Raw genomic sequence first — 16711 nt, forward strand, 5'->3', positions numbered from 1 at the left:
GGTGCAACATTTTGGGCCACTGATAATTTGGTGGCCAATAATATGGAAGTATCCCCATTTCTGCCAGAGCTATTTCCTGGGGGCCCAGCTGTATTAGGAGCACTAGTTTTGTTTGTTTAAGAATGTTCCAAATTGTTTTTGCCTTATTCTTGGAGTGATTTAATTTTTTAGCATAGTGCGTGAGTTCGCTCTTTAACAACAGACTGAAAGAAAAAAAAGAGGGGAAAAAACTTACGGTAATGAAGTTTCAAAACTTAATTGCAAGTTATCCTCTGAATTAGTTAGGTAGAGCTCTTTCTTCCTAACACAAGAAGCTTTAATCTCAGGACCTATCCATCCTTTATTGTTGCTTCTGTTTGATTTTATCCTTACTAAGTACCTCCATTTATTACATGTAACTGACATGTTGCCAACTTATCAACAACATCAGGAAAATATTGTGAACTCAACTGGTCTTATACTTAACTGTAGCACCCAACAACCAAAAGAATAATTTCACATTTTTTTGACTTGGTGGTGTCATCATATGGAAACATACTTTTTAAGTGTCATTGATGCCTTTGGAACCACACCCAACTCACTATTTATGAATCTCATAAAAAATAAATATATTGAACATATGGCTTTTGGATCTGCCAACAGATCATTCAACAACATTTCTTTGAGGCAACTACTCAAAACTGCCAGACTGTGTTGCTGGTTAATGCTGGTAATAACTGCAATGTTCCTCTTATCGAAGCTTCATGATGTGTGACCAAGTTGTTTCCAAATGGAAGACCAGAAACCGAACTGCAGCCTTTCGTGCTAGTGTTAGTTCACCATTCCTGTTGCCAAGTATCAGTATGGTTGGGTGAGAAATCAAAATTTTTGGCTATGTGGATCATCCACTATGTTGCAGTGGAACTGTCATCAGAAATTCTTGCTTTTCTCAACAGCTGTCTAACAACAGCAAGAGTTGGGTTCCAGACTGTACTTAATTGTAATTCTGTGTTCTTATTTATTAGGGTATACACTGAGTGAATATGTATTGCCTTCTTTATCACAGTTTCCCACAAAGATGAAACTGAGGATTCAATTTTATTCTTCTTGCGCATCATGTGATGTTCTGTACTAAGGTGCTGCTCCATTATAGCAGATTTATTCAGGTGTGGAAGCATGTATGATGATGTGTTCATTACACTGGTCTCCCTCTGTATCCCTTGTCTGGCAAATGTAAACCACTATACACAAGGAATTTTGTATGCTCCTTGTTTCCTGATGCCAAGATTGTCTCTGACATGATCCAACAAATTCCTCAGTTTTGCAGGGGACAAAACAACGCATCTGCTATTCTGTCTGTTGAGGACTCTTCCAACACTAGAGGAAATCCTTAAAAGTACAGAAAGTATGCTATGATAAAGGGTGCCTCTGTTTCTTCATTTTGTTCCCTTATACATACTCATTTTTGCTGGAAAGTGTATTGTTATATCTGCTAGAATAGCCATTCTGTTGGAAAACTGAGCCAAGGTGTTGAAGCTCAGCTGGCAAGCTATCAGGATTGGACATGACGCACAATCTGTGAATCAGAGTGTTGCTGCTTCTGAGTAAGTGTCTACAGATATCACATATCATAGGTCATCAGTCTCTCACACACCTCCACAAGAGATAAGTTCTGTAACCAGTCTGTCTGTGTATAGAGTAAATTCTGTGTGCAAGTGTGAGAAAGTGTACTTCATGTTTGTGTAGCTTGCATCTGAGGCAGAACATGGTAATCAGCCTGGTATACAGATAGTGGGATGTGGGAAACCACCCAAAAACCATTTGTAGGCTGGCCAGCACACCAATTCCCCCCTCCTCCAGACATTCATGAACCAGGCAGATTCAGTCTTGGGCAGGCATATCTCCACGACTTAGAAGCAGTCACATTGAGATGTACAGCTACTTGGGTGGGTATTAAAGGCTTTCAAAAGAAGACTAAAATGATGTGGATACTGACAGTTGCTACTTGCCAGCATTAATCAGTAGCTGCCACCTGACAATGTTGAGCAGGTAGATGTATAGTGGGATTTATAAAAAGTAATCCAATGGCAGACCCAAGAGCCATATATCAAATGAATCTGTCTGTAATCTGAGGGGAAAGCCTGAAGGATCACAGTAAATATTTTCCTTCATCAATACAATACGAATACAGGGGTAGAGTTATATCAACAATGCAGGAAAAGATAGATTGCCATTAACCGTAAAGACAACAATTTAAGTTGCAGACAGGCACAACTGAAAGACACTAAGCAATCCATCTTTTCCAAAATTGTTGATATTCCTATCTGGAGTGTCCCTTGTTTAGTACATAGTTACAGAATGTTCATCCACAAGAATGGCAATCTCATAAGCACTTTAATGGGATTAATGTGAAGACAACCTGCAAAATATCTGAGCATAATAATACACTGAAGTTGAAGAGAGCCACCAAAGCCGTACACCTGAGATCAACTTGGTATAACATATGCTTGACTGTGTGGTACTTGAATGAAAAACAATGAGTAACTGCATGACACTAGTCAGTGGCATTAATTGTACATAAAATGATGGTGGGAAAAGAAGCATTCTGCAGTCGGCTTAAAATGGTGGTTCTCTAAATTTTCTCACATGTTCATAAAAAAGAATGTTGTTTTTCCTCCATGGACTCCCATTTGAGCTCCCAAAGCATCTCTATAACACCTGCGTCTCGGTCAAACCTACCAGTAACCAATCTAGCAGCCCGCCTCTGAACTGCTTCGATGTCTTCCTTTAACCCAATATGGCATGGATCCCAAATACTCAAGCAGTACTCAAGAATAGGTCACACTAGTTCCCTATTCGTGGTTGCCTTTATAGATGAACCACACTTTCCCAAATTCTCACAATAAATCGAACTCGACCATTCACCTCCCCTACCACAGTCCCCACATGCTCATTCCATTTCATATCACTTTGCAGCATTATGCTCAGATATTTAAATGACATCACTGTGTCAGGTAGGACACCACTAATGCTGTATCTGAACATTTCAGGCTTCTTTGTCAATCAGAAAGGAACACACTTTAAGTTGTAACTATTGTTGTGGAGAGAGTGTGTGGCAGCATCAAGAATCATGGTTGTGGCGTATAAAAATCTGAAGAGAGCATGTTTCAAGCTGACTATTAACATGGATGGTTGTGGCTTATCGAAATCTAATGGGAGCATGCTTGCGCTTTTTTTTTCACACTCTTCTACATTAACTTACATTTTTCTACATTTAGAGCTAGCTGCCATTCATCACAACAACTAGAAATTCTATCTAAGTCATCTTGCATCCTCCTACAGTTACTCAGCTTGCCCACTCAAGAGTGAGCAGTCAAGTGTTAAGCACACATTTCCACACACACTTTCTACAAGAGCTTTTCCAGTCAACTGCAGTCTTTTTTTGTTAAATGCAATTCATCTGTGATAAAGTTTCTACACTTTTAACCCATACATCAATTGCAAACTTTTTATAATACTTAATTTGCTTCCAGCAAACAAGGAGTTTTTTTTATCGTACAACTGACCCCACATCTTCCTTTCTGTAGCTCCATTGTGCCCCATCGGTACCCTTCTTACGAGCAATAAGGCTCTCGTAGTTCAACTGTACTTCAAATATCATCTTTATCTAGCTTTGAATCTGTGTGACCTCATCAAGCAGTTTGCACAGCATAGCTGCAAACATAATCGATGGAAATCACATTGTCCACTTACGAGAGAGCACTTTCTCAGGCTGACATTATCTGCTTCAATATTTCACACTGGCAACTTATAAGAACTCTGTATGCAGCATAAACAGTTATGGTTGCCTACTGAAGTGTTTAAAGACTGTGAAAGTTCACTCAGAAAATTAAAAGTTCGTATATGTACAAATATAAATTCTTTTTTTAAATTTTTCTTTGGGTTGTTTGCACATGATCCCCATCACACAGCCCCATCCCCTTTGTCTCTGGCCCTGTCAGAAGTACCTACGTAACACTTATTACAGGTTTACGTAACACTTATTACAGGTATATGGCAGCTTAAATTACTGTTTGTTTTTCACAGCCAATACAGTATATGGTCGAGAGACATTACAGTTACGGAGACTTTGGGATAGGCTACAGGTTGTTCCATCACCTCAACATACACTCCATATTCACATTTAGTGGCTTCATCAACTCAACCAAATTATCAACTGCCAACTTGACCTAGACATCAGATATTACTATAGATCATTCTGTCACTTCAACTAATATTCTGTAGTCACATTTATTGGCTTCACCTATTCATAACCATATTATAACTTTCAGACTTCAATTAGATCAAGGGTAATGCTACAGGATATTTTGTAAACTCTGCCACCAATATTCCTCATACCAGACTATTAATACTATTTCACCATGAGTAGTGCTGTATATATCAAAAACTGAAATGCCAGGATGCTACAATAGCAGAAAATGAAGAAAGGGGCATCCACTTAAATCACAGAATGAAGGCTTTCATGACTGGGTGACATAGCTGCTAATAAACCTTTCGGGATGTGAGGTCGTGATCTAAGAAACTTTTCCCTTCCTGATGTTTCATCCAGGACTGCGCTGGACATCCTCAGAGGCGCTCTTCCACCGAGTCTTGCCTACTGATCGATCGGACGTCCAAGAGTGACATATATACGGTAGGAAAGGAGGCATGGTCAAAGTAAGATGTGATGAGCAGACATAATCTTTGTCAGAGATAGTTTTAACTATCAATTGTCATCTTGTCAAAGACAACTGACTAGCGATTCTGCAGAGCTACTGCCCGTATATCGCTAAGTTTCATTGCCTCTTCTTTCCTATTAAAATTATCCTGATTCTCATTAATTTCAATGTCTTCTCTACATACACATTGTAGATAAAATTTGTTTTACAAAACTTCACTTCTTGGTTTACCGACTGAAGAGCATGCTCTGCTGCAGCTGATTTCTTTATTTTTCCTAGTCTGCAAAGACATTTGATCTCTTTTAGCAGTGTATTTACACTCCTTTTGGTAGTTCCAATATGAACTTCACCACACAGACACGGAATTTTGTATACACCACATGTCGACAGAGGAGAGCGTTTATCCTTCACAGATCGGTGTACTTGACTTATTTTCTTTTTTGGTCTACAGATCGATCTGATGTCATGTTTCTGTAAAATCTTACTGATTTTATCCATTACTTTTTTAATAAAAAGGAGAGAAACTGTATTTTTCCGGTGTTGTGGTTCATCTTTGTCCTTCGGTCTTCTGTTCCTTGGTTGCAAAAGTCTCTTTACCTCTTTCCCTGAGTAGCCATTTTTCTCAAAAGCCTGCTTCAGATGTTTTATTTCAGTGTACAGGTGTTCCAATGTGCATATCCATTTGGCTCTACTGACAAGACGTTTAATGACACCTTTCTTTTGTTGTAGATGGTACACCTTTTAACATCAGGACAGTTCAAAAAACTTACGAAGGACCCTACAGCCAGCATACTGAGGAAAACAAATAATCTGATTAAATCATCTACCTGATTAAATCATCTACCTCTATTCAAAAAGAAGATAAAAGAGCTTTGCTGAAGAGCAAAACTGTGTGTCCTAGACTGTAGGGTGTACCCAAAATTCATAAAATAGATTTTACTTAAGACCCATAGTTAGTGCAATCAATTCCCCCACGTATAAAATAGCAAGGTATCTCGCAACTTGTTTGCAACCGTATATTGGGAGAACTGATTCATATATAAAAGACTCGCGTCATTTTATTGAGAAACTTGAAGGACTAATTTTGGCTCCTGAGGATATTCTTGTAAGTTTCGACATAGTGTCCTTATTCACTATGATTCCAGTTAATGAAGTGATGATTTTTATAAAAGATATTTTCCCAGGAGATTTGACTGTTCTTTTTAGACATTGCCTTAATTCAAGACAGTTCCAGTGGGATGATGAATTTTATGGGCAGCTTGAGGTGCAGCAAGGCGTAACCCAGTAGGCCCTGCAACTGCTAATTTCTACATGGATAAATTTGAACAATTGGCCATGAACAAAGTAAATAAGAAACCATATCACTGGTACCGGTTTGTGGATGACACATTTTTGGTTTGGTACCATGGTAGCTAGGCTCTGGATGAATTCTTTGATCATCTAAAATAAAGTTAATCAAAAAATCCAGTTCATTATGGAAATGGAAAATGACAACAGAATACCTTTCTTAGATGTTTTAGTTATGAGGTAGTCCGATGGAAGTTTGAAACAAAGTTTTTCGGAAAGTAACACATACAGACAGATATTTGCATAAAAACTCCAATCACCATGCACAAAAAAAAAAAGAGAGGTGTCATTAAAAGTCTTGTCGACAGAGCTGAATGGATATGCACACTGGAACACCTGGACACTGAAATAAAACATCTGAAGCAGGCTTTTGAGAAAAATGGCTACTCAGGGAAAGAGGTAAAGAGAATTTTGCAACCAAGGAACAGAAGACCGAAGGACAAAGATGAACCACAACACCGGAAAAATACAGTTTCTCTCCCTTTTATTAAAAAAGTAACCGATCAGATCAGTAAGATTTTACAGAAACATGATATCAGATCTGTCTTTAGACCAACAAAGAAAATAAGTCAAGTATTCAGATCTGTGATGGATAAACACCCTCCTCTCTCGACATGTGGTGATACGAAATTCCATGTACGTTTGGTGAAGTTTATACTGGAACTACGAAGAGGAGAGTAAATACATGGCTAAAAAAGGAAAAAAGTCTTAGCCGACTAGGAAAAACAGAGAAATCAGCTGGAGCAGAGCATGTACTTCAGTGAGGAAACCACGAAGTGAAGTTTTCTGAAACAGAAATTTTATCTACAATGTTAAATTATTATCCATGACTATGTAGAGAAGCCATTGAAATTTACAAGCATCAGCATAATTTTAATAGGAAAGAGGAGGCAATGAAACTTAGTCACATATGTACAGTATCTCTGCAGAATCGCTAGACGCTTTTATCTTTGACAAGATGACAATCGATAGTTAAGTTTTATCTCTGACACAAATTATCTCTGCTCATCACGTCTTACTTTGACCACACCCCCTTTTCTAAAGTATTTATGTCGCTCTCGGACGTCCGACCAGTCAGTAGGCAAGACTCAGTGGAGGGCCGCTTCTGAGCATGTCCAGTGCAATCTTGAGCGAAATGTCAGGAACAGAAGAGTTTCTTTGATAACAACCTCATATCCTGAAAGGTTTACCAACAGCTACATCCACTTAATGTAAATCATGAAGAATCTGCCTTCAATACCAAAATTTCTTATTTTATACAAATTACTTTGTATCAATCTGTAACAAAACATAATTTCCATAATTTAGACACATCCAATAATAACCGCTTCAACATAAAAATATCTATATGTGGCCAAAGCTGTTTGCAAAGATATAAGGCACGTAAATCATATTTTCTGGCTAAGAGTTCATCATTGCTACTAAATACTATGCTACAATTAGTTAGCCCCAACTTGACACGCATACGCACTGCCGACATCTGTGCTATACTGTGGAAAAGAGCAGCATGTGGATGTCCTATAGTTAAGTTTAGCTGAAGAACCTTCAATGATGTGGAATGAGTCAAGGTTTACAGTAACAAAAGACAGGAAAATCACAAAAAGCAATGAACTATCATTTCAGTGCTTAAAGTTATTTGTGCTTGTTCCAGTTAGCTTTTGCCACTGAGCATCCATAAATTCGAAAAACAAACACACAACTTTAATCAAATTAATTATAAAAATAGCTGCTATTTGGAGGATATCTGCTGCTCTCTCAGTGACACGGAATCATAGCCAATTATCTCCTATTCAAAGCTTAGTGTTTATTAAATTACATTGGTATTTTTCAATCATGAAACAACTATGAAAGTTTCACAAGAACAATTTGGACCCTTATTCTCAAAGTGGTATTCCTAATGGAATGGGTTCATTTTACAGTATTGTATTATTTCACAACAAGCTCTGGTATATTTCAGAAGAATTACACATTTAAGTACTGGGGCATGTCTTGAACAGTACTGAATCAAACAACATAGTGCAGGCTTTTGTTAGCCTGCATATTTGTGAACCTCACTAGATGTATCATAGTCAACACCTGTGGGGCTTCACTGAACAGGACATGAAGTCTCAGCACTGATACCGAAAGCTGCTAAGGGACAAAGTATCTTACCACACTGGGTAGAGTTGTCACTGTTAAGAGACCAGCAACATTGCATGGAATAACAACAGAAATCAATGTGGGATGTACAAAAAATGTATCCATTGGGACAAAGCAGTGAAATTTGGCATTATGGGCTACGGCAGCAGACGACCAACACAAGTGCCTCTGCTAACAGCACGACATTGCCTGCAGTGCCTCTCCCGGGCTTGTGATCATATCAGTTGGACCCCAGATGACTGGAAAACCATGGCTAGGTCAGCTGAGTCCCAATTTAAGTTTGTAAGAGCTGATGATAAGGTTCGAATGTGGTGCAGACCCCACAAAGCCGTGGCTCCAAGTGCAAGCTAATGGTGGCTCGATAGTTGTGTGAGCTGTTTTTGTGTAGAGTGGACTGAGTCCTCTGGTCCAACTGAGCCAATTGTTGACTGGATCAGCAACATTGCATGGAAGAGCAACTGAAATCAATGACAGACGAACAAAAAAACGTATCCATTGAGACAATGCAGCAAAATTTGGCATTATGTTCGGTTACTTGGAGGCCATTCGCAGCCATTCATTCACGGATGTCACATTCCCAAACAATGAAGGAATTTTTATGGATGACAATGTGCCATTTCACCAGGCCACAATTATTTGTGACTGGTTTGAAGAATATTCTGGACAATTTGAGCAAATGATGTGGCCACCCAGACCATCCGACATGAATCCCAATTACCATTTATGGGAAATTATAAAGAAGTCAGTTCGTGCACAAAACCCTGCAACATTTTCACAATTATGGACAGCTATAGAGGCAGCATGGCTTAATCTCTCTGCAGAGACTTTCAACGATTTGTTGAGTCCATACCACATCGAGTCGCTGCACTAAGCCAGGAAAAAGGAGATCCAACACGATATCAAGAGGTATTCCATTACTTCTGTCACCTAAGTGTAGTATTTGCTTAAGTACATTGGCATTTTTCAATCATGGAACAGCTGTGAAAGTTTCACACAAAGACCTGTGACCTTCACGTTCAAAGTGGTATTCCTAAATGAATGGGTTCATTTTATAAAATTTCCTTACTTCACAACAATCTTTGGCACATTTCATAACTACACTTATAAGCACTGGAGCATGTCATGAACAATATAGAATCAAGCAACATAGGCTTTTGTCAGCCTGCATATCTGTGAAACTAACTAGAGGTATCATAGTAAACACTTGGGGGGCTTCACTGAACAGGACAATCAATCACAGTACTGATACTGGAAGATGCTAAACAACAAAGTAGCTTACTAAGTAATAATGAACTAGTGAAACTCCAGTGGGCTCCAGAATCTAACTGACTGAAGCACAACTCACCACCGAGTGTCCAGTGCATGTCTCCAGCGGCACCAATATGGTCGTGGTCACTCTCACTGCTGCTGCCATCTGTCTCATCATGCTCAGAACTAGCTGCAACACTGTCGTCTTCCACTGGAGCATCTACAGAATGGCTTGGAATTACCACTCTGTCCCTTCCAGATGCTTCAAGCATACGTAGCTGCTTCTGTCGCTGAGCTTTTTGGTACTTCTGTAGGAATCGAATTCGTGGTGGTATAGCCAAACCTAAGGACCTAAAAGAGGACAAATTATGTAAAACTAATAACCAGCAATAATAAACCTAATCAAAATTCCAAATATAACAGGTAATTCACTTCCTCTCTCAAGAATAAAGAGGTGACACACAAACCTCAGTTGTTAAAAATGATAATGGTGATAGGTTTTACACTTCTATGTACATAAATTGTACATAATAGCACAGTGAAGTGGAAACCTGAGAGAACATCTACTGAATAAACAATTTGGTGGCCACAATTCTACAGACTACTAAGCTCAGAAAATGTCATTATGACATGTTAGCTAACTGCATGCATTTCAGCAAAGAACTTGCAGCAACATCAGTATATACCCATAGCATCATGGCTGTTTGCCATTTGAGGCATGAATTTCACTGCCAGGCCACGCAGCATTCTAAAATCAACCAAGGATAATATCAACTCACGTTTAGAATCATAAAATACCATGTGATGAGAAGGCAGTACACGAAAGATCGTGTACAAGAAAGGAGTGGTGTGGGGAAAAAGTAAAGCTAGGCACTGAGAAATAATCTAGCAGAGGTTTGGGCCAGGAAAATTGTGAGAGTGCAGGATATGCTGGAGAGAGAATTCCCAACAGCATAGTTCAGAGAAACTTATGCGAGAAGGGAGTATCCAAATGGCCTGTGTAGGGAAGCAGCTGCTGAAGTAATTTGTGTAGTAGTGTGGATCATTTTTGGCAACTGGATGGTCAGGTTTGTGGTTTGCCATAGTTTAAGGGTGAGCATTCATGCGAGTAGACAGTTGGTTACTTGTCATGACTACAAAGAATGTTGTTTGGTAATTGCAGCTTAGCTGATATATAACATGGCTGTTTCCATATGGGGCTGTGCCTTTTATTCAACAGGAAATGCCTGTGACTGGACTGCAGTAGGAAGTGGTGTTTGGGACAGGACTTGCACCTGCGTTAGCCACAGGGGAATGATCCATGGGAGCATTGGGAGCAGGATTGGAATATGGATGTACGAGAATATTCTGTAGGTTGGGTGGGCAGCAGAAACTTGGATGATGTAGGTAGGATTATTGGTAAGAAATCCGTCATTTCAGGACAAGAATGCTACTTATAGGAAGTATTCGTCCAGATGGTCCATAAATAAGTTAGCATTGGATGGTGCCATGCAGGTACCATGGCAGTACCACAGATGTGTGTGTGGGCTTGGCCTTCTGGAATGTCCAACATGACCTCCTCAAGGCCTTAGATCCACCCTAAAACTTGACACTTGAATCCTTCTCTTTCCTCACACTAGCAACCCTCTCCCTCTCCCCTGCACCTGTGCCTTCTATCTACTCACCAAAACCCACAAACCCAACTGCACAAGTCTCCCTACTGATTGCCCACTTTTGTGCTGGATACAATGCTCCCACAGAATGAACCTCTGTCTTTGTTGACCACCACTACCGAACCATTGTCCATAACCTCCCATCCTTCATTCAAGATACTGCTCACTTCCTTAACTGCCCTTCCACAGCTCCTGTCCCATTATCAGCATTATTCTATCCTGGATTTTCCATTGTCAGATTACATGTTGGTCTTTGTGGATGCACTTGAGCCCATGGTCTTGTAGCCCTGGAACCCAGCCTTTTCCAACATCATCATGATATTAAACCTACCACTTATTTCCTAAACCAACTGGTCAACAACAGTCTATCCCACAAACATATGCACAAATCCATGGTACTGCCATGGATACATGCACAGCACCATCCTGTGCCAACTTATTTCTGGGCCATCTGGAAGAATCCTGTATACCCAATCAGCACCTAAATCCCTTGTCTGATTCAGATTCTTTGATGACATTTTCATGATCTGGACTCACGATAAGGACATGCTTTGTTTGCTCTTCCCTCCAGAACCTCAGCACCCACTCCCAAATCCACTTCACCTAGTTCTTCTAAACTTATTGAGTCGCCTTTCTAGATGTCGATCTCCACCTTTCAAAAGGTCCATAAATATATCTGTTCACATCAGGTACACTAACCACCAATAATAATTCCATTTTGACAGCTGTCACCTATTCCATATCAAAAAGTCTCTTCTCTACAGCCTTGTCAGCCATGGATGCCACCCACCCACCCACCCACCTACCAACACACAAATGCAAGTCACTCTCACTCACATGACCACAGTCCCTGGCTGCTGAAGCCAGGTAGAGACTCTGGTTATGTGTGCATGAGTCACTTTTTGTGAGAGTTTGTGTATGTGTCCGCAGGGGGGAGGGGGGGGTGTATTTTTGACAAAGGCCTTGTCAGCCCAAAGCTCATTTTCTGACAGTCTTTTTTTGTGCACATCTGTGACTCAGCATCTCCGCTACATGGCGAGTAGCAACTCTTCTTTTCATAATGTTGTTACTTTCCATCTTGGATATTCCATTGTTTGATTTTATGTTAAGGAGTGTCATTCAGTTCTTTTTTCTCTGTGAATGTTTCTGTGATGCATCTCAGAAATCAAATGGCAATCCCGACTCAAGTCAGAGGCTGAAAACATGCATGAAAGCAATTTTTCAGAATTTTCTTCTGAGAATATTTTCACTTTTGACATAAAAGCTCATGTGCCAACATGAAGAAGTGTGACGGATAATAAGCTGACAGTGTTGTACTAGTTATACAGTTGTAGTGTTCATCTTTCCGTTCAGATATGGGGTTCTCACCTTGTAGGGCATTATCTTCTGCCACATATCTTTGTCTGCTTGTGTCTGTGTATATGCAGATGGATATGTGTGTGTGTGCGCGAGTGTATACCTGTCCTTTTTTCCTCCTAGGGTAAGTCTTTCCGCTCCCGGGATTGGAATGACTCCTTACCCTCTCCCTTAAAACCCATATCCTTTTGTCTTTCCCTCTCCTTCCCTCTTTCCTGACGAGGCAACCGTCGGTTGCGAAAGCTAGAATTTTGTGTGTATGTTTGTGTTTGTTTGTGTGTCTATCGACCTGCCAGCGCTTTTGTTTGGTAAGTCTCATCATCTTTCTTTCTTCTTTCTTTTTACACAATATAAAAACATTGACATCATCAGTGGTAGTTTAATCTGCAAATATAAGATAACCCTGTATTTTTCTAATGACAAATCTGGGGAAAGAATTTCATCTTAATAGGCAAGTATCGTATTTTGTGCAAATAAAATGACTATAATGTATACTATTTACATTCTGGCAACTGATCCTTCTAATGCCTTTTTGTGATTAATTGTTAATACTGCACTCAAGTGTAAAATATTTTATAGTAAATATTGTTTATTTATCAACTAGGAACACAACAAAATTATAACCACAGTACTTGTCCGCTGCTGAACACCTTTTCTGTTTGATAAACAGTTATTATCCACATATATATTTTGAATTATTCTGCACTTCCACTGATTTATTGCTCACTACAGGATACAAAATGAGACAATGTGATGGAATCAGTGTTCTTTCCATACTTTAATCCTCTGTCTAGTAGCATCTAGATAATATTACAGTGTCTTTCATGTATCTTACGTACTTGGCATAAGCATCAGTATCCAGTGTTTCGATGTTGAACACTGCTTTGTCAGCCATTAGGAAGACAGACTTGAGGTAAGCAACAAATGCCCGCTGGGCACTCTCCTTTAGGGCAGGGTCCTGGGCCAGCAGAGCCTCCAACTTCCGCTGTGGCGACTGCAGCTTGTTTGGGTTAATCCTGGATATGAGAAAAAGTGAAATTCATCTTCTGTTAATGAAATTTGTGATCATACAGTCCTAATTTCAAGGTGAGAGTTGACCGTAATGCCTACGGACTGAAAACATTGTCTACCGGAAGGAACTCAAGCAATTCATCTCCTCTAATGGCTTCAGCACCATCAGGATGTTGAACTCTTATCTGCATTGAAACAGTCTATATTGATGTTATTAGTTAAAATTGGTCACGATAAATTTTGTATAAGGGCCACAATGATAAACTTTGAAACATTTACATACTGACAATATTTCATCCCATGTTTCATACATAAGTGGAACAGGAAAGAGACAAAATAAATATGGTTAAATAGTATCCTCCACCACACACTGTTTTGTGAGTTGCAGAGCAAGGTGTAGAATTACCTGCAGACAATACTTTGAATAACTATGCTGTCATGCAGAATATGGGTTTAGTTCCAGTTTAGGGAAAGCCAGTAGATAAAAAACATATACAGTCTAATCTTCCAAATTTATAGTTCCAAGGACTTAAAAATGAAGTTCCAATAATTGAGAGTTCAATTTAATGTAAGTTTCACTGACTAAAGTGGCACCAGGAACAAGCAAAAATAAAAAGTCAAAAAGTCGTACTATAGTTTCAATATCATACGTATTTTTTTTACAAATGAGAGCAGCAAACAGCAATAGAACATAAATTAAAAGAAAGCTGATTTTTTTTTCACCATATAATTACATTTTTATTTAATTTAACATTTTCAAATGAAAAGCACACACAAATTTCCAAGAATACATCAGCAAATTCTAATTACATTCATTTTTTCATTCTGAACAAACTGTTCAAAGCTCTCAATGTCTCAAAAAAATCTTCTTAAAAATGAAGTTCTCTCTTTTTTTAAATGTCAGTGAGCCATCCCTCACTAGTGGTGAACCCTTCAAGCACAGACTAACAATGAATGACAGCCTTTTTTAAGTATATAACCTCAGACATATATGTTTTGTTTCTTACATTGATGAAGCAACAACAGTCAGTATTTTTCAAGTGGCAGTATCTGACTTCACCTGGTCTGCTTCCACCCTTTGAGGACACTTTTCAGCAATCTTATCTCTCTGCTTCAGCCTTTTGACAGTGTGGATGATAGAATCCAAACTTTTCATTATACCCTTCTTTTAATTTTTAGTCTGATTAAAATTACTTGTCGGTTGACACTTCACGTGTTGGAGTTTGTTTCTTCCAATCAGAGAGGGTCAATGTCACGACTGTCATAGCTGTCAAACTGCCACAACAATGAATCAGTTCACTTCCAATTCCTTGTTGGGTTTTGTTTCTTGGAGTGTTTGGAACTTTGGATCTCAATTCCTGGCATCATGCTTTTATTTCACATTTCTTCACATTGATAACAAACATTCTGATCACAAAAATTGGTAACTGCCAGGATAGCAGTGTGCTGACCACAAGCCCCTCCTCCACATCTGCATCCAGTGATGGCTACGGGCTGAGAATGACATGACATGGTGGTCAGACAGTACCACTGGGTCTTCAGAGACCCGTTCGGATGGAGTTTAGCTTATAGATAACACACACACACACACACACACACACACACACACACACACACACACACAAAAGCCAACAAAATGCGCACCTTTCACACACAGTCACTGCTGGATCCTTCCGTGCAAAATACAAATCGGCATCACATATACAATTATCACCATCATAGAGATCAGCCTGCGTTAGATAAGCTTTGTACGTGAGGTCAAACTTCTTGAAGAAGGCTAATCAGACTGCTTCTGGAAAGTCATACATCTAACAGGATAATACAGGACAGTAGCATAGCATAGTGGTTAACATACATTTCTGATGTTCAGAAGGTCACGTGTTAGATTCTCATCACATCTTTGAAAATCTTAATTTCTAAATTTTATAAAATGACTAAGTATAATTTTTATTCAGTTAATTTCTAATACTTTGCCATGTCAGTTTCATTAAGATTTTACTTCCATAAGGATCGACAGCCTCTAAGTGTTTAATAATAGAATAAACTGTCCACTGTAGGCGGTATTGTGCTTTATTAAGCTGTTAGATAATTTTGGCATGAGCCATTATCAAGCACATCTGCTATGCCATTTATTACGTATCATGTCCATCACATTCTTTTATGTCACATACATACAAGAAGGTGATGAGTACGATTTGTAATACAAGACATAGCAAATGTGCTCAATAATGGCTCATGGCCAAAATTACCTAATAGCACAATTTTAGTAAAGCACAATACAGCCTACAGCAGACAATGCATTCTTTCATTAGTTTCATCATTGTATTGACTTTTTCTTTGCTCCTATTTTTTTCTACTTATCATTCTTATAACCTGTAGCTGGGACTGCAAATCAATTGGCAACAAGGCACCTAGTGCAGCCAGTGTGAGGATGTTTCAGATAACTAATGAAAGTGAGTAGTTACTGGTCACTTAAAATTAGCTGTTGACAGAGCACCTAACACTCCCATCACACCTCGCAGAGGCTGCTTCCAACATTGCTTCACGTTATTCATTAACAGCACTTGTGAAGTGACCCGCTATATTTGTGTATCGGCAATAACCAAGCAGTAACTGGCAGCCAACGTGGCAACACTGTAGCAGCAAGTGACGGACATCACTTAACAAGCAATTTTAACCAGAATATAAATTCCACAGCATCCATAAACTGTTTCTTTTTGGTGAAAGTCAAACACTTACATTTCTTCAAAGTAATTTTCACAACTTATATATGTACCATAATAATTATGGATCGCTCAGAAAGCAAATGTTTGTCATTAACAGTTGAATGGCAGAACAGTTACCTTAACAACTGGCAAAACAATTCAAACTGCCAGGCGTCAGACAACTACTGACTTTGAATTCCAGACTGTTTGCAAAGCAGTACTAGCATGATTTATCGAAGACACAAAAACACACAGGATTTCTTTGATTTATCAAGGTTCAATTTACCAAGAGTCAACTGTACTAATTAGGGTGTGGCTTATCTGTGCAACATTACATATTTCAGTATACTGTATTTTTGCTTCACAGAAACTTCAACTGTAGTGCTCATTCATTAGTTCAGAATAGGGCAACACTATTGTTAACTTTTGGAAATTAATTACTGTATATGAGGTAACAATGTAATCACCTTTGGTTGTTGATGTTTCATTCAGGTAGTGATTATCATCATACTTATAGTTATGTTATTTTACACAAGACAGGCCCATTTTTCTCTCA

The 16711-nt window shown here is 39.0% G+C and overlaps 1 protein-coding gene across 1 annotated transcript in view; it reads right to left on the reverse strand.

The window, feature by feature from the left end:
• Nucleotides 1-16711, reverse strand: part of LOC126095049 (probable ATP-dependent RNA helicase DDX10) — a 91182-nt gene that overhangs the window by 16981 nt on the left and 57490 nt on the right. Inside the window, exons 9-10 of the mRNA XM_049909728.1 lie at nt 13279-13455; nt 9529-9782 (exon numbers count right to left, since the gene is read on the reverse strand). Coding sequence (XP_049765685.1) covers nt 9529-9782; nt 13279-13455 — 431 coding nt within the window. The remainder of the gene's footprint in view (nt 1-9528; nt 9783-13278; nt 13456-16711) is intronic.

The sequence above is a fragment of the Schistocerca cancellata genome, chromosome 8 (assembly GCF_023864275.1).
Source record: "Schistocerca cancellata isolate TAMUIC-IGC-003103 chromosome 8, iqSchCanc2.1, whole genome shotgun sequence".
Taxonomy (NCBI): Eukaryota; Metazoa; Arthropoda; class Insecta; order Orthoptera; family Acrididae; genus Schistocerca; species Schistocerca cancellata.